The 27,265-nt window shown below is 31.1% G+C and overlaps 1 protein-coding gene across 8 annotated transcripts in view; it reads left to right on the top strand.

Moving 5' to 3' along the window:
- LOC122622926 (protein pangolin, isoforms A/H/I/S) overlaps positions 1-26,032 on the top strand; it is a 41,543-nt gene extending 15,511 nt beyond the window's left edge. For 2 of the 8 annotated variants that reach the window (XM_043801702.1, XM_043801703.1), the window contains exons 10-13: positions 6,666-6,858; positions 7,081-7,246; positions 12,456-12,525; positions 18,565-26,029. In XM_043801702.1, coding sequence (XP_043657637.1) covers positions 6,666-6,858; positions 7,081-7,246; positions 12,456-12,525; positions 18,565-19,657 — 1,522 coding nt within the window. In that variant the 3' untranslated portion in view covers positions 19,658-26,029. Of the gene's footprint in view, positions 1-2,491; positions 4,555-6,665; positions 6,859-7,080; positions 7,247-11,363; positions 11,518-12,455; positions 12,526-14,446; positions 14,893-18,564 lie in introns of those variants that run through there. The other 6 variants (XM_043801701.1, XR_006326364.1, XM_043801705.1 and 3 more) reach the window with 6 other exon arrangements.
- Positions 26,033-27,265: the final 1,233 nt, after the last annotated feature.

Raw genomic sequence — 27,265 nt, forward strand, 5'->3', positions numbered from 1 at the left:
AAACCATAACGGTTTTACACCTCAGTCACTTTTAAATTATCTCGTGATAGATGTGTTTCTTTAATAGCTTTTAAAATACAAACGGCAATATGTATGACTTATTGCAAATTTTAACAGAAGGTGTACCAATTCGCTTTGCCGACCATATAAAGAATATATATTCTTGATCAGGATCAATAGCCAAGTCGATCTGGCCACGTCCGTCCGTCTGTCTATCCGTATGAACGTTGAAATCTCAGGAACTATAAAAGATAGAAAGCATGCAGACTTCAGAAAAATACACGCAGCGCAAGTTTGTTGACCCACGCTCACTCTAAAGCCCACAAACCGCCCAAAACTGCCACGCCCATTGGAAAAATGTTTTCATATATTTTAATTTTTTTGTATTAGTCTTGTAAGTTTTTCTCGATTTGCCAAACATTCTTTTGCCACGCCCACTCTAACGACCACAAACCGCCAAAAACGGTCAGTGTTGAAATTTCTACTTCACACTTCCACTAGCTGATTAACGTGTATTAGATAGTCGGAATTTTAGAATTTTTGGTTTTCACGGTCCGGTGTTTTTTTTTTTATAAGAGTGTATATGAACATAATAAAAAAAAGGTAAATTAATATTTATTGGGTTTAAGTATTTAAATCAAACAATTGTTTTTCAAAACTGTCAGTATTTCATTTTTTATTCACAACCGAAAAAAAGCTTTATTGAGAAAACACATAAATATTTACGACCATCTGTGCTAGGAAAAGTTAAAAGGCCAATTACGCCTTGTTTAATCAAAAGCTTTACTCATTCCTTAAGTTACAATCAAAATTGTAGTTAAACTTTTTCATTCGGTATCAGAAGACAATAATTCAGATTAATAATATTTTCTAAAAACCCATAAATTCGAACTTAGACTATCAAGTCAAGTTTACGATTGTTTATTTTATATAAAGATAAAATTTAGCGCCATTAAGAATTATTCAAAAAGTTACTGTATACCGTGGTTAAAGTGTAGAACATTAATATATTCGTAGATATGATTTTAAAAAACGTTGCGCCATCTATATCTGAAGACACTCTAACTTGTCATGTATTATTTTAATATATTGTCAGGTAAAGTCCTAAAAATGTAACATATGAAGATAACTTTGAATTTGAGCTAAGAGATAATTTAAATGAAAGGGGAATCAATTTTGAAAAATTATTTTTTTATGAACAGAGATCCCAGAAGGATGGGAGGGCTCACCAACTCTGTATGCTTTATTTTTTACATGTAAAATATGTGTAAAATAATTATGCGATTTTACATGTAAAAATATACATTTGCACCTCAGTGAAAGTATACAAAGCACAGAAGTTTTTTTTATTGATCTAGATTTAACCCTTTAATTCTTTTTTTTTGGGACAGTAGTTTTAAAAGAATGTTTTACTTATAAACTCGTTACAATTAATATTATGTTAACGATACAAAGTGTGTGCGCAATGGTTCTCACGCAGTTATTTTCGTTCGAGACGATGTCTCGTCCTTGTCTCTCTCGTATTCGTTAAGACTTCGTACACTTTTATCGTTAAGTTTTATTTTTAAAGGCCGAAAGAGAGTAAATCAGACAATTGTTGTGGCAGTATATACAATTTTGCGAAAATCTATATAAGTGCACTATCTTAAAAGAAGCAATGCCTATAAAAAGTTAAAAAATATTTGGAAAGAAAATTTAATGGAAACATAAAATAAAAAATAATCTATTTGTTTTGTCCGTTAGAGAACAACTAAGATAATATACCAGAGTATATGCTTAAAATTTGTGTATATGAAATGTGTTAAAAACTGTGTTTAAAAAAAGTGTTAAACTGTGTCAACTTCTTTTTCCATACATACTTAATAATAATATAGTGCTTATCGATTTAGTAATATAAGGTAAAAGTACATTTAAATACGTCGAAATAAATGGAGACAGAAGTTAAAGCTAGTACCATATTACTACAGAACTAAAGAAGTAAAATAAATTTGGCTTCCTCTAACACAAAGTGGCAAAAGGGATTTATAGAAAAAAAGCAAAACAAATAATTTACGCGGCCTTGCATTGCAACAGGCGGACTACAGGGTAACGTTTAATAACACTGCGATTTCCATATAATTAAAAAAAACAACAAATAAATGACCTAACAATTACAAACTTACATACAAATATCTGGATTATCAAAGAAATATTACGCTGTCTAAATCCTTTTAATATTGGAAGAAAATATTATAAACAAAGAACCCTTTATGAAAAAACAAGTTTATTGTACAACTTGCTTAAAAAAGTCGTAACTTCATAAAATTCGAGTAATGATGACTACTAAGAATCTGAAAGTTAACAGAAATTTTTAAAATATAGACATATTAAAGCGATATTCTTTTAAAATAAAATGTATCCAATAATTAATATACTTAAAATATAAAACAAAAAGTTATCTAATGGTTGATAACCGACGGATTTTATTAGTAGGTTACTACAAATACCTATAATGCCACACTGTGAAACATATAATGGTGAAAGCATTTTGAGCTCAAACGAATTAATAAATTGCCAGACATATAGGCGCAATGAGGAACTACAAAAGAACATTTTTAACAAAAAATCTTCAATCAATTTGCAAACGGGCCAGGTCTCTGTTGTTGACCAATATACGCAATTAACTGACAAAAGAATAGAACAAAATAATGGCAATGATTTGGAAAAAATCCTTATTGTACCATCAAGTAGTTCAGACGGAATGGAGGCATCGTTATCCGAACTCCTTTTAATTCCGCCAAAAACAATTTCTCAGGCTTGGCAAACCGCAAAAGATATAGAAAGCTGGCAAGATGAAGGTATTCGCCAACGAAATGAACTGTTTTCTTGTATTTATACAAATAGTATGCTAAATCAGCAACAATGCTCGCAGCAGCAGCTTTTGGCCACACAACTCTTATATGCTCGACTTCTTCGGTCTCAGTTAGCTGAACGGGAATCCCAGTCGAATAAATCCAACATGGTTCATTATTCAGGATCTAAAAAGACCATGCTTCGACAAGATGAGCTTTTATCAACCCCATCTTCGCAGGATAATAATAACAATATTAAGTTAATTAATGATATCGAAAACAGCTTAAGTTGTGTAGATCCCCCTTTGTTTGATTTTTCTAACGTTCGTCAAAGTCAAAGAGCAGAACAAAAAAAGAAGCAAGAAGACAACTGTTACTCACCAAACTTAAAATCGAACAAGGAAGCAATAGACGGGTACGACTTACAACACACATGTGATTTTATCAGGGAACAAAAAAACGTTCTTATCGACATTAAAAAAAAACTCGAAAATCTCTCCGATATCTCAGGTAAATTTAGGAAAAGGTTAAGTGCTCGTCAAAGTCACATTGAAGAAAATAATGGCTCTGATTCAGCCCTTGAGGAAAGTGTAGGACGGCAACTAGATGGAAATCGGAAGTCTATTGAAAGTTTACTTGAAGAGGTAAAAAGATTGTATAATCAATGGAGCAGCGCTGAGCTCTATTATGTTCGCAGCTTACAACGCTTGGGACTCTCATCAGAGGAAGGAGGTGAATATACACCTACACCAACACATACTATTATGGCATTGGCTGCTATAGCACTGTCTAATGAAAGTGGTATTTCGCCACAGAAATCGTCTACAGTGCACTCTAAGCTCCTAGATGTTGAAAGCGAGTCCGATTTGTATTTGACCTCAGCAAAACCTAAAACTTTGGTCGAAATAGAGAATATAATATTACAACTCGCATCATCTGGTAATATGCATCAATATAGCGCTGCTAGTACCACTCCTGGGGCCTACAGTGATAGTGTTAAAAGCGATGGCGAAGAATCAGACTCAGCACCCACTTGCATATGGCATTCGACAAGTCGAACTTTTCGCCGCAAAAAGCAGGTAGAGCCTTGTAGCACTGCAGCTGAGATTATTTTAGAATATGCTTCATTGTCTTCAACATCGAATCCTGATACCTCACGCCTGCTTACATCTGCATCAAAAATTACAGATGTTACTGAAAATTATAATGTCACAACACAATTGCCTATTATGTTTAATTACAATCGAGAAAGTTCAGCTGTGTCAATCATTACCGATCCTTCCATTTTCCCCGAGTTTTCTACTGCACCTTCAACTCCATCGACTAGTAGTAATAGTGGATGCTCTACTGGAATAGTTTCTGGATTTTTCGGCTTAAGTCAAAATCGAAGAAAACAAAGACTGGCAAGGCGCATTGAAACTCTGACTACAGATTCTTTTAAATCGAATGCAATAAGGGGAAACGGTGACAAAGAAATGGCTAATCAGCTAAAAATATCGCCATTAATTACAGCATCGCCAACAGAAAATGTTTCCCCCTTAATTATTAACACTTTGGGTTCGCCTAATGCCTCTTTAAGATCGCAGGAACGTTCCATAACTAACATGTTCAAAGAACGTCCAAACGCTTCACAGCCGAATACCGGATCTATGAAGTCTGAAAATTTTCCAATGCTAGATGATGCCCCATACGACTTAAGTATTGGAAGCAAGACAAAACACATGTAATTTAATATCGCCTTACTTAGTATATATATGAACTCATTTTAACCCTTTTATTTGTTTGTAAAGCTGTTGAAGTCGATGCTCACTCTAAAAAATAGCTATTTTTTTAATGGATTGATGATTATTTCAAGCAGCTTTTTGTTGTATATCACTAAGGGGGAAACTAACTTTCGCTTTATAGGGATATGAAGACAATTCTTTTTATATCAATATAATCCATGTGTAAGTGATGCTGGCCACAATTTTAATCCAAAGCCAACAAACCAAAAATTTGCTTACTTCAGAGGGTGTTTTGAAATTCTTTTTGAAATTCAAGCCTTTTAAAGTCTCCAAAAATAAAAATTCTTAATTTTCACAAAAAAAAATTCGTTGTAATTACTGTCAGAAAGAGTATAAAAATGTTTTGTTTTTAACATCTTTGTTGTGCTTTTTAAAATGAATGCTAGATGAAGAAGGTTCAGTAGTTTATTATAAGTTACTTGTAGAGTAAAAGGGTATACTAGATTCGTTGAAAAGGATGTAATAGGCAGAAGGAAGCGTTTCCGACCATATGAAGTATATATATTCATGATTAGGATCAATAGCCGAGTCGATCTGGCCATGTCGGTCTGTCCGTCCGTATGAACGTCGAGATCTCAGGAACTATAAAAGCTAAAAAGTTGAGATGCAGCATGCAAACTGCAGAGACATAGAAGCAGCGCAGGTTTGTCGATTCATGTTGCCACGCCCAAACTAGCGCCCACAAACCGCCAAAAACTGTCAGTGTTGAAGACTCTCCTTCGCACTTCCACTAGCTGAGTAACGGGTATCAGATAGTCGGGGAACTCGACTATAGCGTTCTCTCTTGTTTGTAATCACTTACACAGATGTGAAAGACATGGTTTCGAGAAAATTACGTTGAAAGTTTGCGGTCATAAAAAGACTGGCTTGCGCCAGTAACTTCGGAAGGCATTACTTTAACAAATTCGAGAATTGGCTTTTGAAACTTTGACACGGGAATATTACTACATATTAAGACAAAAAAATAATTTTTTTTAAGTGTCTTAAGGTAGTTTCCCCCTAAAAAAAAAGTAGTACATTAAATAAATATGTTCCTAATTTTTAAAGGGTGTGCTTCGATTTTTAAACAAATATTCAATACATTTTATTGTTTATATGGAATTTTCAATGTGTAGTCTTTTTATTTGTCTCACTCTATAATATTTATAAGCTTATATCTAAAAGTATTTCATAATTAGCGGATTATTTAAAAACTTAAGGTGGATATGTTATAACGTAAGTAAATGTGACACAATATTTTTGTTGAATAGTATTTAACAGTTTGAAAGTAGCGTTTCCGACCCTAAAAAGTATTATCAAGGATAATAAGGATTACAAATTTAGGTTTGTAACCATTTCCGGTTGTCCATCTTTCTGTCAGTACCCAATATGTGCAAATTTGTTAAAAATATTATATTATTAATAATATTTCTAAAGTTAACCACATGAAATTGTCCCGTCCATAAACTATTTTTATCACCTTCAAAAAACGAGCACACTCTCGAAAAATAAACTGGTCTACTAGATTCGTTGAAAAGTATGAAACAGTTTGAAGGTAGCGTTTCCGATCCAGTAAAGTATAAATATATTCTTGATCAGGATCACTAGCGGATTCAATCTGGTCTGTCCATATGAACGTCGAGTTTTTGATAACTATAAAAGCTAATATGTTAAGATTAAGCATGAGGGTAAATAGACGGGGACAATAAGATAAATAAGATTTCCACGCTGAATCTATATTATTGTATATTTCCACAAATGTATAACTTTCGTATGTCTTCAAGCGATCGCGGAGATAAGTGGAAAAGCTTTTGCAGGGAGATATTTGAAGTGAGTGTTTAGTTACAGTGGGTGTTTAGAAGCATGTAACGATTTAGTATCTTAAAACTGATATATTTAAAAAAAAAAATTTTAATAAAACTTTTAACAGAATAAATTCAACCATGTTTTATATATTACCAAGCTGCCCATTTTTTGAATACAAAATTAATTGAAAAGGCATTGTTTAGTTTCATAAAACACATGTCTAGGGAATAATGAGTTATAATTATCTTTTTATTTTATTTTTTAGGAACCTGGAAACAAAAAACCCATCAAATACGCAATCAAATGACTCCAAGGAAACATCAAATGATAAAAAAAAGCCCCATATAAAGAAACCACTGAACGCGTTCATGCTCTATATGAAGGAAATGCGTGCTAAGGTTGTTGCCGAATGTACACTAAAAGAATCCGCTGCTATTAATCAGATTTTAGGAAGACGGGTAAGATAATTAGTAAAACGTTTTGATTTGTATTTGTTTAAGCGACTAGATTTGATTCAATTCGTTCCGATTAGAAAAGTTGTAGGGCTTGTAAAATGGTCTTTTTCTAGAGGACGACAAATATTCTATATTGAAATCATAAAAAGGGTTCATTTTTAGATAAAGAATAAAAAATAATAATCGTTCTTCTAATGGCTTAACTTATTAATAATACTTTTGTAGTGGCACGAACTTTCCCGCGAAGAACAAAGCAAATATTACGAAAAAGCTCGACAAGAGCGTCAATTGCATATGGAATTGTATCCGGGGTGGAGCGCACGAGATAACTATGGTTACGTGTCAAAAAAGAAAAAGCGAAAAAAAGACAGATCGACAACGGATTCGGGAGGTACTGCACAAAATTTTCAAAATATTACTCTTCCCTTCTTTTTATTGCATTTCACTTTTATATTATTTCATTTAATCACTAACATACAAAACGTATAGCACACATCTAACATAAACAACTAACCCATTAAAACTAGAAACAACAGTAAATTAAAAATACGTCTTTGTAATTTGTGTACATACATGAAACGTAAAAATATTGTAAGGTTCGCAACTAAGAAGAGTACACAAATAGTTCTCTACTTTGAAGTTATAAACTTTGATTTGTAGAATTAAACATAGCTTCGTTGTGTTTAATCATAGTTAGCCACTGTAAAATAGCTTGTAATCTTAAAATCCATGTAAATCGGTTTATGATCAATTTAATTTAAACTTAGTTTTTAGTTAAGTTTTGACGCAATACAAATACCGGAAGTTTTTTAAGTGTGAATCGCCTTACATCGCTAAACAAATGTTTTTATGCATCGCTTGGTTACTGAAAATCTATTTTTTTAAATGTTTAAATTGAGTGTTGGCTTAAGGGATGATGATATTTAATCAAGATTAGGTTATTAGTATGAAAAATATATATAAGGACACAAACTACAAACACAAAACATATTACAAACAAATTATTAAAAATCATTGAAAATTGTTTAACTAATGAAAAGAGTTTATTTGGAAAATTTATTGCTAAAGTAAAAACATTTGAAGTCGGCGGCCGTTTTTTGTCTTCGCTTTATTTTGGTTTACTTTTTTTATTTTAAGTCTTAGTTACTTTCTTAAGAAAATGAAATTTATGAAGAGAAAATGGTCCTCAGAAGATCAGACTAATATAATTCAGTATACAATTACTTTACTTTTCGTTTTTAAAATTAGATTATTTATAAATATTTTGGAATATTATTCCATTAAATAACGAGCTACGAACAATTGGTTGTAAAATAATGTAATTTTTAAACTAAAAGCAAAGGCAATCTACACGATTGTTTATTTTCTTATAAATTTTATTTGGACCCATTTGTTGCTGAATTATTAAGCAATCGATGGTTAATCTTTTTAAACTATGTTGGACATCTGAAATAGAATTGGCGAAAGCATGCGCCCGAAACCGTAAAGAAGATCGATCAGTCCAAGCTTTTCACATATTGTAAGGTCGTCCAATTGTTGACAGAACTATAAACGAACTCATCACTTGGATGTATCCATCTAAGCCAGCATTGGTGTTGTGGAGTGTGATGCAAAAGTAAACTGTTGACTAAAGAATGATACAGTATGATACAGTTAACTTATTAAAAAATTTTTAATATATATATTATTTATTTATATAAAACAAACTATAAACCAAAAAAGCAAACTAACTAGCACTAGCATCAATGGTAAAACTATACATTGAAGTTTTTTTTATTAAATTGGAATTTATATATTGTGTAATTTATGTGTATTTAAGGAATTTTAGAATGTTTTCGCAGTTTTGTTGAGTGTTGTTAGCTAAGACATGTACATTTTTAGGATCTGTAATACTTATAGAGCGGTCTATAAGAGATTGATGCCTTTTATTAGGATTTTTTGGTTTTGTCGTCAGCAACTGTAAAAGTGTTTGAAATGATTGTTAGGGCTGTAAAGCAAAGAGAATCAGAGCTTATGGTTTATTACCCAGTAACTGGGACAAATTTCTATCAGAAGTTTGCAGTAATGCAGATAATTGCGACCATATATGATTAGTATAAGCAGCGGAGTTGACATAGCCATGTCGATTTACCCCTTACTCCATTTCTAAGCAAACAAATCTTTTAGTTTTAAAGACATCTGCATTAAACGTTTCAAAATTGTAGTTTCTATTGCACGTAGTAAAGCCGGGCGAACCAGTTTGAACTACAATATCTGGGATGTCATTGAACTAATCGAAAATGTATGGATTAAAATTACCTGTATTGGTTTTGATCATAAAAGCTCTAATTTTATATACATCAGTTTCTAACAATATATAATTTCGGTTTAATTTGATCAAAATCACATTACCTTACCTTCCATAGAAACAGTCAGAAAATGACCAGCAACTTAATGGATACGAAATCGTAACTTGTTGTTTAAGAGTATCGAGAAGTAGATTGTCAAGAAAAGCGATTTAATCATTTATGGTTGGGATATGTTGATCTTACTTTAAGGAAGGGCTGTTAAAAGACTTTTGCAGTTGTTTGGTTTTTTATGTTTGGCAAAGGTAGTGTTCATTACAATGCCAATCGAATTATTTTTAGAGATACTTTGGATTGTTGATAAACATATATACAAGTTGTTTGCATAAAATCGTTTAAGCCGTGATCGAGCTTTTATGTAAGCAGAAGGAAGAAGTCGAAAAAAACTCCTTTGACTACAGTTTTTTGCTAAAGGTAATAAATTTGGAGAAAAATAACAGCAAAATACTGTTTATATTATTATAAAAATTTTAAAAATGTGTACAACAAATATTATATATTGTAACAAATGTTTCCATGTTCTATCAATTAGACGTATGTCAAAATCTGCGATTTGTTTCAAAAAATAATAATTTGAGTTTGTTCTATAAGTTTCGGCTACGTTAGATTTCGGAAACAGTCTACAAAGATTTCAGGATTTATTTGTTCTATTATTTATATTATTATTTGGGTTCTCCTAAAAGCCCTTTTCAAAACAAAACTATGTGCTTAGTTGATTTTTTCTATATAAAAAATTATTTCTTCGTTATATATATTCTGGATTATAGGATTCTTCTAAATGTATTCTACTCTTAGTATTGGAGCAAATGACTTTATAAAAACGAAAACCAGTTATAGGTATTAAACGTTTGTAGTTTTTTTTTCTCTAAATTGGGTTACAAAGGTATAATCATAATAAGTATATTCATATAATATCAGTTTGTTTTCCTTGTATATTACATAGTCTAAGGTACCATATGTACAGGGTGTTATATCCTAGGCATGGTTAAATCTATGTATGTGGTTCAGAAAGCTATATTTCATCTTAGTTAATAATTGAATAATAGGTGTTATGAAGTTCTTTTTTGAAGCATATACTTATCTGCCAAAAGTCTTCCCAATATTTTAGATTGTCACTTGGAAAGTTCTCTTGAAATGAATATGCATGTTTATACTGTAAAGTGAGGATCCTTAAAAAAAACAATCTCAAACCTGTGCTTTATAGAAAAGAATCGACCAAGCTGTATTTTATGGTCATCCTATTATTTCTCGTAACGATCTTGGCATGTCCGATGACTTGTAACCTGCAGAGAGGTTGTTTGTTGTTTCAATAAATACTTCAACTAATGTTCTCGAAAATCATTTAAAAACAGCACATAAAGTTAGTCATCACACCAAACTCGAAGTCTCCGTCATCTTTCCTTTTTTAATTTTAATAAGTATACTTTCTTTTTTTATTTATATGATACGTTTTGAAAGATGCAGCCAGTGCCCATGTAGATATGTATGTAGAATTCAGAGTAGGACTCTCTGTATCTGATGGTGGAGATGGTACCTTTTTATTTTATAACGAGTACAAACTATTTCTTATTTCCTGCAAGTGTAGTAAAATAAGAAAACTCGGTTAAAAACGTTAAATTATATACATACACAAATTGGCTTAAAAAATAACGGGTATTTTTATAATTCTTTTATTTAAAAGTCCACACACAACATTTTTAGCGTTCCCTTTTTTGAGAAAAAAGGAAAGCAAGCTAAAATACTTACATACGGATGTATGTAATTGGATGTCATTATCCAATTTCAGGTAGTTCCGATGCTTAAAACAATATTTATTTATATCGACACATTCTTGAATACTAGTTCTTGATTTAGCTATCAATTTTGTTTTTACTGATTTATCGATAAATTTAACCCCCAATTCCTAGAGTTCGTTTTTTTGAAGAACGTTCATGCTATAAAATAATCTTAGTTTTGACCGCGCATTCGAAGTTATCTAAAAACTCCTCTTATAATCTTTTGGGATACTCGAGTTAAAATACCGCGTTTTTCGCATAACGTAAAAATGTTTTTCAAAGTCCTGGTTAAATATATATGTACATATCAGCGTAGCAATTCATACCAATACAATTTGAATACTGTTATTATATACTATTTTAAATATCGCGTTTATCCCACTCCCAGTGGCATGCCTTGGGGCGTGAGGAACAAGCGAAGTATTACGAGTTGGCGCGAAGGGAGCGACAACTGCACATGCAAATGTATCCTGATTGGAGCTCTCGTACAAATGCCTCTCGTGGCAAAAAACGGAAGCGGAAGCAAGATACCAACGACGGAGGTTAGATACATTTTCTTAAACTTAGCTAAGAACATAAATCGGTTTAAATGAAGCCAGAAATGATCAATTAAATATTATCAAGGTCAAATATAAGAAAATTGATTAAATTTATTTATAAATGTACAAAAATTAAAAATATATACATTTATATATATTTATATTAATGTATGAAAAATACATATTTATACTGATATATATGCCATTAAGATTGGATTGAAATTCTGAAAAATTGATTGTGTTAAAGCGATTGGCAAGCCACAAACATAAGTTTTTGTCGGTATAAATTAAAAACAAAACTAAATTTTTAAAATATAAATATAGATCTTATAAATTTTTAAATCTTATAACATATTTATTAATATAATTTGAATTGCATGAAAAACTTAAAACACTTAATCTAAAAGTAAGTCAGTCGCATGAACAAGTTAAAAATCAGTACATTTTAAAGTAGCATATAAGTATTTGCATGAAATTATAATATGTTATTTTCTTAAGAACAGTTGAAAATATTGATATGCCCTTCACTAGTATAGTAAAGTATATCGTATTCTTTCGAATATTTGGAAAAGGAAGTTCAAGGGGTTTTCAACCTTTTATTTTAGTTCGCTTGTCTGTCCGTCGGTCCGTATGATTTTACATATTTTTTTTTATTAATTTTTTAACGCCTACTTTCAATAATCAATAATTGTTGGAAAATATATTCGGCTAAACATTTTAAGGTGTTGCTATAAATGTGCAGTGCGGGTATTGAATAGTCGAGACATTCGACTATATGTTGTATTCGAAAATATCGCGGTATGTTTCTATTTATTTTGTACAACATGTGTATTTCCATTACCTTACTATCAACATATATCTAACTAACAAAGCATTAACAATGTATTCACTAATATATATTTTATTAAATTTGTATATTACAATTGCCTTTATTTCCGTAGGTAATAATATGAAAAAATGCCGCGCTCGTTTCGGACTGGATCAACAGAATCAGTGGTGCAAGCCGTGCAGGTATGTTTTACATATATTTTTGTGTACATTGCTTTACATTTTATTGCAAATGGATTTACAAGATTCACGCAAGGAATTTTAAGTTAAAGAAAAAAATATGTAACTTACGTATTAGTCATTAAGATAAACTACAATATTTTTAAAATTCGCCTTCCCGTAGGCCGTTATCTATCTTAACGTATCGCCGATAACGTGATACCCTTAGAAAAACTTTATGTATACTTTTATTTTACAAAAAAGAAATCATAAAAATATAAAGAATGAGACTTTCTAACTTAACTCAAGCTGTTGATACTGATAAAGAATATAAAGTTTGTATAAAATATTTAATTTATAATGCAATGTAATAAGGTGGGTTACAAATTAAAAACAATCTTTTATTTATATTTAGGTGGTTTTTAATGATAGTAACCACAAACTTTTCTTCTTCCTTTTTTTCTATTACTATTACTAGAAGTCAACAAATTTATATATGTCCGTATTAATATCCGTTACTTGTAGATTAAAATGATGTATTAGATTCGTTGAAAAGTATGCAACAGGTAGAATGAAGCGTTTCCGACCCTATAAAATATATATATTGTAGATCAGAATCACTAGCCGAGTCGATCTGGCCATGTCCGTCCGTCCGTATAAACGTCGAGATCTTAGGAACTATACAAGAGATTCAAGATGCAGAGTCCTGTGACATAGACGCAGCGCAAGTTTGTTTCCATAAATTGGCACGCCCACTCTTGAATCGGTGCCGAACAAAATGGTCTTAACGAAGGTTAGAAGTCCAGATATCCTACTAAAATAATTTGAATACAAAATTAACCTTAATACTGCAATTTCTTTGTGACTTGCGTGAGTTTTGTTTATATAAACTGATAGATACTCTAACTAAAAAATGATTATGCACCTATTAGACATATTATGAAATCGTCCACATGAAAACACACACAAAACCAACATATCAGAAACACACCATTACATTTACTATAAAATGATTTAGTCGAAACAAGAGGACTACTATGTATTGTTAACTGCACGATATGCAACTTTATTTAATACCTTTTAAGACCTTCATCCTCGAACTTTTTTTATTCAGTTTTTCTCAAATATTTGTTTTTTGTTTTAAAATTGCGGGAGGCACATTAAAATTTAGATTGCAAATAAAATACATACAGTTTTATTTTAGTCATTTTGACAACATTCTGTTTAATCGTAATTTTCGTGGCACTACAATGGCATGTGCTTATGACAATCAAGGTTTAGCCAATAAAACGTAAAAATTACAGTTCCTGGTTAATCAAACCAAAATGTAGGCGCATGAAGTTTTATTTTATCTGGTATTATCTGCTGTCCATAGCCATAGGAACAAAACACTTCAAAAATTAAGCAGCAGTGAAAATAATATATGAAAAAAAGCTTTTTGTGGTATAGGAATACAAAATGCCAGATTTAATCTTTAATTTAGGATTTGAGAGTTCTAAATTTCACTTTTAGAGAAGATAATCCTTTATAATGCTTTTTGGCATACGTTGCAGTGTAAAGTGTTGTTCAGGTTAAAAGCAAATGAAATTAACAAACAGACATATTTTCTTGTTTATTTGTTTTCTTTTTGTTGTTCACTTAAAATTAACAGCAATAAGACAAAAAAATCACTCCATAGTATAGTTGACGCCTAAAGCAAAGTGAGCTCATTAAAAGGTGTTGATTATTATTTGTGTTTTTATAATCCACGGGTAGAGGCGTTAAACTTAATGTGTATTTTATAAGTTTTTAGGTAAAATAATTTGTGTGACAAAATTTTATCGATATAGATATAGTTGATACAAAATATTAATGTCTCTAATTACATATTTTCCCCATTTAAATAATGACGGTTAATTACATTGTTTTTGACTTTTTATTGACTCTTACCTGACCTATATTTAAGTCCCAATTTGGGTGTCATTTCATCCGTAAGCAACAATGGCAGCAGCGTTGGCATCACCAGTAATGCAGCAGTCAACAGCATTGGTGTTGGCATGCTGGCACCTATTGTAAGTGGGGGTACGGTAATGTTGCCCAACTCGTCATCATCGTCCTCCTCATCATCATCCACCTCGTCTTCTCATACACATGTACAATTGATGGCTACCAGTAATGGAAACACAGTAGCATCTTTAAATGGAATAACAGTTACAGCTGGAGGAGGTGGTGGTGCAGCAAGCGCATGTTCACAACAATTGTCACCTCAGGCACCACCGACATATGTAAATTTATAGATCCAAATAAATAAAAGCAGCAACGGAACAAAAACATCTGAAGACCCAGGAATCAATAAACTAAACCAATGATGACCAGTTTTAACATCTTAAAAATGCTTCAACATCCAAACCCGTAAATAACAATTCAAACAATTAAAATAAATGCATATCAGGGTTTACAAATTAGCTCTTGTTTGTGTATGTATAACCTTAAAGGCCTATATACATTTTTTTATTGCATGATTATTATTTTTTTTCTAGAGTTAATAAAGTTTTTCTGACTTTAATTAAAGATGACCAATGAAAATAACAAAATTTCTTTCCATATATTACAATATGTAAATAATTTGCTTTTCTTTTCTGATAAACTATTAAAGCTAGTTAATGTAAATGTTGTGTTTTTTCTAACAACCATTACCAGTTTTGTTATAATAATATTTCAAGGACTTAAGTAGAGTGTTATCTCGGTTTCTTAAAATGCTATGCATTGTCATTTAATAACTTTTAAAGCAATATAGTGTATTAAAACATATTAAAGAAAATCTTATTAGCCAAATTAGCCAAGCTTTTCTGTTTTTCCGTTCGTCTTAGTGTCGATATATTTAACAACATCAGAGGATGAAAACTATTATGGGCCAGTCGGCATAGCAGAGGCAAAATATATAGAAAGTGATCAGTTACTCGTATAATCAAGAACTCACCTTGTTGTTAAACAATAAATATTTTTTAAATATTTAATTTTTTGCGCATTTAATAAGATAAGTTTTGTTAAACCCTGATATACGTTTTTAAACTGGACTTCATTGTTATTTGATTTATTTGATGTGTGAAATATACAAAATTATAGAATATTTTTTTTATTGTTTCCATTGTTTATATTAGTTTACTTGTGTTGTTTTTGATTCATTTTTGTTTGCTTTTCATAGTGGCTTTAAACTCCTATTTCTTAATGTTGTAAAAATTATAATATTTAATTGTCTTTAAGTTAAATTTTTGACTTACACCAGAAATAATGGTGCATCCGATACAAAGTTAAAGCACAATATAAGTTATGCTTTATTTTATTGAATATTAACCATACTAGTTTTTTTTGTATATATTTTAAAACGAATATCATATTTGTATTAGTCTGAAAATAAAAATAGTGAATAAATTCTTACTATTACCAAGTAATCTGTAAACTGTATATTGTCCGACATGCACTAGAGTCGTGACATAGTGCGCACATAATTTGAGAAATACAAATGGGCCTTTGGCAAAATATTGCGAGGGGAAAATTTCTTTATTTGATTTAGAGCACATTTTAAAAAACTGCTGAACTGTTAATTGTTATTGTAAAAAGTGTTTGCAAATATGTTTTCCAATACTGTAAAACTTCAATGTTTTCTTTTGAAATAATTTCAAGCAGACATATATAATATTTTAACTTTAATGATGGTTACTTTGTCGTCATAAATGTTAATCAAAAGAGTTAGTTTTTCTAAATTCTATCTAATAATCTAAAGGTGAAACTTTTGATATTTATTTAACCAATAGTACAATTTTTAAGCCTGACTTTACAACTCGGTGGTCATTAATCGTTATTTAAATTGATTTACACCCGTTTTAAATAATTACCGTAGTTAAACAAAAAATTTTGTACTTTAATGTTCTTTTTTTTTACCTTTTGTATACAGTGTTTATAATTTCTTTATTTACACCCCTGCAGATTATTGACTTAAATCAGAAGTTTGCAATAAAGGAAACATTTAATCAGTATCTGCAGCCGTGTCGATATAGCCGTCCGTTGGTCCGTCTCTACTAGTCTACCAGTTTTAAAGCTATCGACATGAAACTCCCAAAAGTCTTTTTATTACAGGTAATAGTCGGACCGGTATCGATCAAATATCACACATGTAAACAAAAATGTACGTTTTTTGTTTTGAAATAATAATAATAAATAATAGAGAAGAAATCATAGTTTAGACGCTTTTGATTTTAGATTTTTATTCGGGTTATTTATAATGAACGAAAATATTAAGGAAAATCAATAGTTATCTTCGTTAAAATAATGCTTTAAAACCCGATGATCATATCATATCCTAGCATATCCCCTATGTGGTAATATTTCTGAATTTTTTGTAATATATTTAATGGACATTAAATAATGTATACAACATTTTATTGAATTTATATGACAGGATATTATTCCGATTATATTAGGTTTCCTTTTACCTTACGATAAACTTATAAGGAAGTTTAATGACTACTTTGTAAATTATCGAAACAGTACCTCAATAAAGATTAAGTATACCTCCATTCGTACATGCATGTTTAATGAGAGACACTGTTACCAAGATACCGTTCCGAAATAAGAAGTTTATGAAATATGTTTGTTTCAAGTTTAATATATCGAATATAAATTTCTTTTGAAAAAACAACTATTGATTGCACAGTCAAAAAGCCAACATTTTTGTTATCAACTTATAAACTTATAGTTTATTATAAACTATAAAAAATATATTCATTTCAAAGGCTTTGTGCCCTTTGTGCCCGTTAAAAAAAACACCAAAAAGGCAACAAAATATACATTTTTTGTTTACTTGTTAAGCCACAGTTTTTAGTCCATGGTACTTAGACAAAATACGTTTGAAAAACAAAGGAAGCATTTGGAAATGCATTTCTTTTTTTGCACACTGCACACTCTCCTGATGCGCTTCGTTCCAGATACGTTTTGTATTCTATTTGTTTAGTTATAAATTAATTAACACACTAGTTTAAAAAATAACACTAGACGACTGATTTAACTATTAATACACCGTCTCTAATTTTTGAACACAAGTGCCACCTAACGTCGATTACATTAAATGATCAAAACTTTTTACTGAATAGTCAGAATCGAACATTTTTGACGAAGTAAAAACCTACTTGCACAGCGTAGACTAATAAAATCTGTAGGCTTCGTCTCCAACATTGATTTGGACAGACACAATTACGAACATAGTAATTTGTGTATTGCTACTATGGTTACTATAAGGGCAGAAAACGCTTTCATAATATCAATGTAAATTTATATTATTATCTATATTTAAATCCAGAAAATATTTAAACTAAAACAAAAGGGCTCCAATAGATACTAGCAAAGTAATAGGAACTACAATTGCTAAAATTTTATTCTAGCGTATATAAATGGTGATCAATACCACTATTCGTTCTTTCTTTTTTTAACAAATATACTTTTTTTTTAACAAATGATAATAAAAAAAAGGGTTTCTCTTACAATTTTATGAAGGTATGATTAAAACTTACTATTTGATATCTTGAAAATGATGTCGTTACACCTTCGATTATACGAAGTTTGAGATCGAATATTTATATATTAATATTTAAATATATATGCACCGGATCAGATGACTGTTAATAAGTTGGGAACTCAAAATTTTATGTATGCTACTTATAACTGTATTGTAACTATACTCTTCTTGTCGGATTAGTTATAAGTAATTTAAAACCAAACACGGCACCCGACGACACCCTGTGGCGTTTACAGTGTCGGTGTCGCGGCAAAGCGTCGGCAAAGAAACTGCCTGACTCGCGAGGCGGTAATAAAGAAGAGAAGATTAACTGGAATCAAAACAATATAGGCATGCTGTTTTTAAGACATATTGTTGATCTGTTCTGTAATTCTTGAGGCTGAAATCATTGCTGCATGAATATTTAAATATTTGTATACTGAATGCAAATACTTGGCACTGTTTGTTGATTATATATAAACAAATTTTTATATATTATAACTTATAGTTTTTTCATTTTCGTTTTCTCATAGGCGCAAAAAGAAATGTATACGTTATATGGAATCCCTAAACGACAATGGTCCCGCCGAGGACGGGAGTGTTTTTGATGAACACGGGAGTCAGTTAAGTGATGACGACGAAGATGACTTCGATGATGACAAACTGGGAGGAAGTTGTGGAAGCGCCGACGAAACCAATAAAATAGAAGACGACGACTCAGAATCCCTAAATCAATCCATGCCCAGCCCAGGCTGTCTTAGTGGATTGTCCAGTTTACAGAGCCCATCGACAACAATGAGCTTGGCAAGCCCACTTAACATGAATGCCAATTCGACAAGCAATGTTGTATTTGCTGCTACTTCTAATGCGCTTTTAATCGTCAGCTCAGACCAGCCAACTGTACAGCAACGGTCCACATTGGTCTCAACCTCGGGATCGAGCAGTGGCTCAACCAGTAGCATAAGTACAACCCCAAATACGTCAAGTACAGTTTCGCCAGTTACGTGTACTACCGGCCCGTGTCTAGGTTCCTCTCAGGAACGAGCCATGATGCTTGGAAATCGTTTTAGTCACCTGGGAATGGGGTTAAGTCCTCCAGTAGTTAGCACTAGCACCAGTAAATCTGAACCATTTTTTAAGCCTCATCCCACAATTGGCAATAATCCTATCTTTTCTTTGCCGTCAGTTGGTAATTGTAGTTTAAATAATTCTATAATGCCAAACACATCCAGAAACCCTATTGGTGCTAACCCACGAGATATTAATAATCCCCTTAGCATCAATCAGTTGACTAAAAGACGTGAATATCAAAATGTTGATATGATTGAAGCTAGTGAGTCAAAGACTATAGTTGCTCATGCTGCTACATCCATTATTCAACATGTAGCAGTGCACGGCTACCACGCAAATCACTCGCTTTTAAATAGCAGCTTAAACCAACATTTTCATCACCAATTAAATAACCGTACGGAAAGCCCCAATAGAAGTGAGCAGAAAATGCTGTCCGTAAGTAGTCATTCTGTAAATAGCAGTGAATGCCATAAAGAATCTGATTCGCAGGCAATTGCATCTAGCAAGACTCCTAATGCTGGCTCTTCCGATAACGGCGTTATTAGCGTTTCATAACGGATTGCAATGGATTTGTAGAATTGATTTATAAAGTTTTAATGTTTATGTGTGAGAAAATAATTAATATAAAAACATACGTGCAATAATTATTATTCTCGAGAGCCAAAAGCCATCTTATGAAACAAGAGGCCATCAAAACTAGTGCCACGACTTACATCGCAATATTTGGTTTTTGTTTTTTTTTTAATAAAAAACATTACAAGTCATATAATTTGTGCACAAAAATATTTAGGAACAACTCCAAAAGGTGCCACCCTTAGATATTTCTATAAAGAAACATGAGTCAAATCTCAAGTTAGGCCGTGCCAAATAGAATAAACAGACAATACACACTAGGTTACATAAACATTTGTATTGCATTTGACTTCTCATCAAATAGTACATTCATCTAGGGGTATAGACTTCAAAGCTCAATGGCTATATTAATAAAACAATTTTGTATACTTTTCTTTTTATTTTTAACTTTTACTTTTCTTGTTGTGAATATAAATAGTTTTTGCATTAAAACTCTAAGAAGAAAAACATGGATTTCGACGATTAGAAAATCACTTAGTCTCTTTTAGTCGTTAATTTGATGGTTTGTCATTTATTGACTGTTTTATTAAAGAACACAGAATTTTTTAACGTCTAATATCATAACGCCACCCTTCTCCCCCTAGCGTGAGTCTAGCCTCAGGATTTAAATAAAATGTATCATATATATTTTAACATTTCAACATCCTGAACCATTTATATTGTGTATGCTAAGAATGCTAAGACAATGAGTGATTAAATTATGCTTAATATGGCTATTAATAAACTAAAATTATATTGTTAGATTCGGGGAGATAAAGACCACAAAATGTTACCCTGTCTAAAGATTCCGTGGGCGGTATACATTGTGGTATGATGACCCGGACACGTCGCCATTTGCATTAAAACGGTAAACTGTAACATGTTCAAAGTATATGATTTCACTTTTAGATAAATTATGTTAAATCAACATACAGCATGCCGAAAAAGTCGGTTCAGTTCTGGTCTTATGTTTATTTAATTTGAAAGGGACACATAAGTTGCACAAATTAATACTAGCAGTTTGTTTAAACTATCCTACTGTAAAATAATTTGTTAATATCCCACAACATTTAACGTAAATACTTAATTTGATGGTTATAGAACATAGCTATGCCAAAAAAAATGATAAAAAATATTGTTTTTAAATAGATACATTCTCAAATACCTTTGCACGTAGTAAGTTCGATACCGTTTTCTTTGGTTAACGGCAGACAACAATTTATTATTTATTTTAACAGCTTAGGCTTTATAAGCAAAATTTAGTGACTGCTCGCTCATATACAAGGAAATTTATTAATAATTTATTTTGAATTTATCCTTGATTAATAACAAAAATGTAATACTATATATTTTATTATTTTAAATTAAACGTGAAATAATATATTTGTACAATATATATAACAAGCTAAATGTAAATATGTATTTTCTTACATAGAACGTACTGATAATCTATACGAATTTATTGACCATAAGACCTGATAGCCATTATTCCGTGTAAAAATTAAACTTCTAATGAAATACCACATCTAAAATTTAAAAAATAGTTATCTAGTATTTAAACAGTAAGTTTGGTCTGAGCACCCATATAATTATATGCAGTTTTATACTAGTCTCCATTCAGTTATTACACATTTAATTATTTAATGTACAAATGTATTTTAAACCTCAATATTAAGCTTGTCGTACACGGTTAAACATTTCGCTAATATATAAAATGTTTTTAATGCGTTAGTTTTTTTAAAATTTTTTAGGTTTTATTATCAAAAATCTTTAAAACACTTGGATGTTAGTTTATATATGTACCCTGTACTTAAAATACATATCTTGATTTTCCGGGACGACAATCCTATTGATCCTATAATACTAGAGCCTTATGTAAATCCATCGCATACAAAACATATTTCACAAATACATTTAAAGAACAGTCAAAATAATAAGGTCAAACTATAGGTTCTTAATTATTATACTCTCTACTCGAAGAGTAATAGGGTATGCTAGATTTGTTGAAAAATATGTAATAGTAGAAGAAAGCGTTAGCATGGAGATTATAGTGACACCTACTCTAACGCCCACAAACCGCGTAAAGCTTTCATATTTGACTTGCCAATTTCTGTAGATATATAAAGAATATTTTGGCCATACCTACACGTACATCCATTAATAGTAAAGCATTTTTGAATTTTTTTTTTAAATGATATTATTTGTCTTGCCCATTCAATAGCATTGTCAACAACATTTTGAAATATTTTTCTAACACTCTGAACTGATTGCTGGGTATCTGGTAGTGGACTGATTAGGCTAATGTATGTGGTAGTGGGGGAAATATTATAATTTTTAAATGCTGAGTACTCAATATCTTTATTTAATTGACAGTTCTAAAGTAAAGACATAAATGAGAGCTAATTTAGACTTTAATAACCTTCTTTTAACTAAGTTATTTACAGTATTGTTAAATTTTTTTTGCAAATATATAAGGAAAATATTTAATAACTTCTATATAGAGTTTCATTGACAAAAATAGTACTTTATTTATGTTGTTAAATATTTTCTTTATATATTTGAGTATTACGCAGAAAATGTATTTATATCTTCCTTTATTGCCTTTCATTCTGCTTAAGCCTTACGTAAATACAATACAAATACAATTTTTAAAATATTCTAATTTTTAAATAAGACATAATACGTCTATTTTAAATTTCTTATACTAAAATATTTTAATTTCTTAAAGTTATAAAGGTTTAAAAAACTTTAAACATTTTCTTAAACCTTCATGTTTTGAAAATAAGAGGAAACGAATTATTCCTTTATTTCTTTTTATTAACATCTTCTACAATAATTTACAGTATTTAATAAGTATTGAAAAGTGTTTTGCAAAAGTTTTCTATAACTAAAAAAACACATGAACATATGCATTTCTAATCTGTTCAGAAAATATAATTAAATGGAATGAAAAGGGGTCTTAAGAATATACATACCCTCTCTCGTAGTCGTTTATTCAATAACATATTTTTGTTACCCGTAATGATTAAGATTTCTAGGCGAGTTTTTCCGCAAAGAGATGGAAATCTATGATTCGCCAACACTTATAAAAAAATGTGCGAAACATTAAAATATGGATCTAGGTACTGCATTGTTTTAGAAGCTTTATATAAACTCAGATTTAAAAAATTGTAAAGCCAATAAATGTAGGCGCCGCTAGATGGGCTTTGAAACATTCGATTTTAACATGGTTAACCGGCATTTACAATTTTTCAATTTTATTTACTAATTTTTATTAACTAATTTTATAATGACCAAAAATAAAAATTGGTATATTAATAATGACAAAATGTGTCGTGTTGATAAGTGAGATCATAAGTAATTTAAAATTTAGCATTCGGATAACCGTTATCGTCTGTCCGTTCGCAACTCAAAAACTATAAGAGCTTTAAAGTTGAGATTAGATTTACAGATTTGAGTGACGTCTGCGCTGCACAAGTTTATTTCGGAACGTTGTCACGCCCGCAAACCTCCCAAAGCTGCCCACACTTTTGAAAAATATTTTGTTTTGTTATTTATTTTTTCCAGTTTTTATTGGTAAACGAAAAACATTGTGATCACCACACCCCTTCTAAAGCCCATAAGCCGCTCAAAACGTTTAAGCCAATATAAAATGTTATATTATATTATTATATTTATATTATTTTTTTTGTTAATTTCTATCGGTTTCATAAAAACAATGTTTAAATTTCTTATTCGCAATCTTACTGAGTAACTTACATATATCTAATAGTCGAGAATCTTAAAAACAACAGACTGCTCTCTTGTTTTTTATTTAAATAGGACATTACCGACAATTTGTTATACTTCAAAAAAAGAATATTTATTGAATGAACCTAATTTAACAATTTATATTTTACGACATTTTTATTCCTTTTTAGATTTTTCGCTTTTTAAAATTTTCTTGGCAGAAGTTTTGACCTTACATATGCATGCACTTTATTATCCCATATTTACTTTGCAAGCAAAAATGTTTTTCTTACGTTATCCCCGACACTATTTTGGCAGCCGAAAGTGTAGAGCAAACTTTTTTGAAAAAATAATTTATTTTAGCTAAATACAAAATATTGGCAAATTTTTAAAAATCGTTTAAAAATGTCATTTTTGTATTCATGTTCTAGATTGCGTTTATCCTTCTACCTCAAAACTGCCAACGTAGTAATCACTAAAAATATTTAATAATAAATGAAATTATATATTTTATTTAAATATTACGCAATTTTATAAAGTAGAACAAGAAGTTTTTAATTAAATTATTCATTTGAGTAGTGTTTTCATTAAAAAAAAAAATTGGTTGCAGTAAAAATTGACCTAATTAAATTTTTTTCCTTACTGTTAGAAATTTACAAAAATATATTATAATTCGATATTTGTATGGTCCCAACAAATATGTTTGGTGGTGTACAAATCGATCGCTATAAAATGAGACCCCAATAACATTAAAATTATGGAACCGAAAAAATATTTGTGAAATTAATAAAGATCATCGGACATTACATTTACATCAAGACCAGAAATTCAACAAATATACTGCTGTGATAAATCTAATTGATGATTTATATAAGGCTCTAGTCGCATATTTATATAAGATTATAGGATTATATATATAATTATGTATAAATATATATATTTATTATTTACATACATATACATGCATATACATTATATATATATATACATAAGTATAGAGCACAATCGTAAACACATATTATTTCATTAAGAATCTGTGTTACAGTAGTTTGGTGGTCCTGATTATATAAACAAACTAACAAAACAATGTATTAATTATTAAATCAGAACAATGTATAAATAAGGCCATTGCCAATTTAAAAGACTGTTTAACACATATTTTATATGTTTACTCCGAAAATTTGTCAATACATAAATAGCTATACAAAGCTTTAGTCTTTAGGTTTAGAACAAATGTGTAATGTATGTATGAAAATTAAAGGCATAAGTTTTATTATATTCTATTAATGAAAAAAAGTGTTGATTTCTTTCGTGCTTCCCCTGTGTTTGTAAAATTATGCTTATTATTCAAACGATTTCGTAATTTTATTTGTATGATTGATTAATTGGAAAATTTCAAAATGTCTAGTTTTATGATGTTAACTTATCATTTTTTAAGAATCTTTAAATGAACACGAGTAATAATAGTACACCATCAAATCAATAAAATGGACCCACAACAAATATTTGAACTTACTTGTATATTCATAAAATATACTTTCTGGGAGATATAAATTCCTTTCATAATTGAAAAAAGAAAATTTTTTTTGCTTTTATGGATGGAGTTATTTAAAAAATTAATATTTTTAACATAATTATCATTTCTAATACCGCAATATTCATTATTATTTATCGGCCGACTGATGGATTCTTAGGCTAAGACAAGGTCTAGATAGTAGAAAGGGTTAACAATGTTGTATTAAACCTATACAGATATACAAATTTCTAAAATTAAGATGATGGTAATCACAAATATAAGTTAAATACAATAGAATGTATACATATAGATAATAACTAATGTACGAAATATTAAAATAATGCAAACATACTGAAAAATAAAAAAATAATGTTGAAACTTTGAAATTTTTATGTACGAAAAGAATTCTTAAGTTAGGTATACCGTCAGGTCTCATTTAACCAAAATAAGGGTAATGTTAATGAATATGTGACGCAACAGGGATGCGTTTTGTCGTGAAAGTCAAAATCCTGAAAAACCCAATAAATATTGGAAACAATTTTTACACCGGAAATATAGTTATACTATATACTGCAAAGCATAAAACCGCACATGCTAAAGTCAATATACTTGTATGCAGATTAGAAATCACAAATGTTAAAATCACCGCCATATATCAAAAATAGACGCAATATAGATAAGCAGTAAAGAACGAGAAAAATATTAGAGTTCGTTTCTAACACTTTCAGAGCGGCAGAGAGTCCGGCGAGAGTCCAGAACGGAACTCATAGTTAGACCTACAGTGAATTAAAATTAGGGAAACGTAATTTCTAGTTAACTTACCTGAACACACTGACAAAACAGCCAACTGGATGAATAGATATTAATCCGATGTTACCATCGATTTTTCAAAGAATAACAAAGCACGGAAATAAGTATTTCATGTTTAGTATTAAGAAAATAATGAAACTACTTCGGATTCTGCGCGAACTGTATTTTACAACGGTTTAAATAGTTTTTGTAACACTGAACATTAAGCAGACTAATATACAAGAGACAGACTGCGAAACCGTATCTTAAAATTTCTTAAAAAGTCTGGACCTCACATTTCTTAGGAACGTCAACTGTTTATTAAACCAACTATGTTTGCTAGAAATAGAAATAGATAGGTTTTTAAATCGGAATAAAACAAAATTTTAAAACAATTTTATTGCAATTTAAAAAATATTAATGACATCCGGTAGTAAAGGTTGTACCAAGAAAAGCCACAACTTCAGGAATATGCAATAATTCACGCTCAACACTGGCTGTGCAAGGTTAACTTATTTCACACCAAGTTGCGTTACGGACATGGTGCATCAGTACATAGTTTCGTCCAAGCAATAAGGGAGCTTCAACACAACATTGTGTTCACACTGCCAGCTGAGTCCTACAGAATAGTTTCTCCAAGCCCGTCGTGCGGATGGACACCGCGCACACTGCCTGATCCTCCAGAGTTTGAGAGTCACCAGTGTGCGTTCACGGAGACCGATACGGCGTATATTTGTGCAGATCTAGAGAAAATCCAAATAATGTCTTGAGGTGCTACTCCCTTAAGTCACTGCTCATCCACCCAACCACCGTCAAGGGCTAAGTTTCTGATACGAGCGGCCGAAGCAGCTGATGCGTAGCCAGAGGGAAATAATACGAGCGCCTGGCCAAAAGGCAGCAAACTAGCAGCGTTTCTACAGGGGCCCTGATAGAGGAGTTGTTTGGCAAGCTTCTCCTGAGCAAAAGATTGGACAAGGCCAGACACTCCGCTAGACTAGGATCCTACGGCACGGAGAGATTCAGGAAAGGAGCAGTTGAAAAGTTGTCTCATTAGGTACAACCCAGAGGGTAGATGAAGCCCAGAGATTATGAAATGATGGTGATGTCGCTCGGAGCATTTTGTTGTAAACACTTTAGGGTATGCTCATACAGATTACAGACCCTGTCGTTCAACGAGCTTCTCATACGGGTAACAGAAATTTAAGCTATTGCTGGTCTCGATTTGTGCTAGTTTTCTTCCATCCCGGAACATTGCCATGAACGACCAATTGTCTAATAAGAATGTTTAGTTGACTGATAATAAGGAGAAGTTACTGGACATGTTTTGGCAGCCGTTCAAAACAAGGGGGAATTCCTGAGGTATAGATGAGCTACGTAAAGTAGTTCCGGTGTCACTGCTTTTGTTCAGGACTCTTGCTAGAGACCACTGCGTGGGTCCTATGGTTTCTCCAAAGGTGCCATCGACGGAGAGACGCGTGGATTGCGTGGATCTAACCACCAGGACTATCCACTTGGAT

This window comes from Drosophila teissieri, chromosome 4 (assembly GCF_016746235.2).
Source record: "Drosophila teissieri strain GT53w chromosome 4, Prin_Dtei_1.1, whole genome shotgun sequence".
Classification (NCBI taxonomy): Eukaryota; Metazoa; Arthropoda; class Insecta; order Diptera; family Drosophilidae; genus Drosophila; species Drosophila teissieri.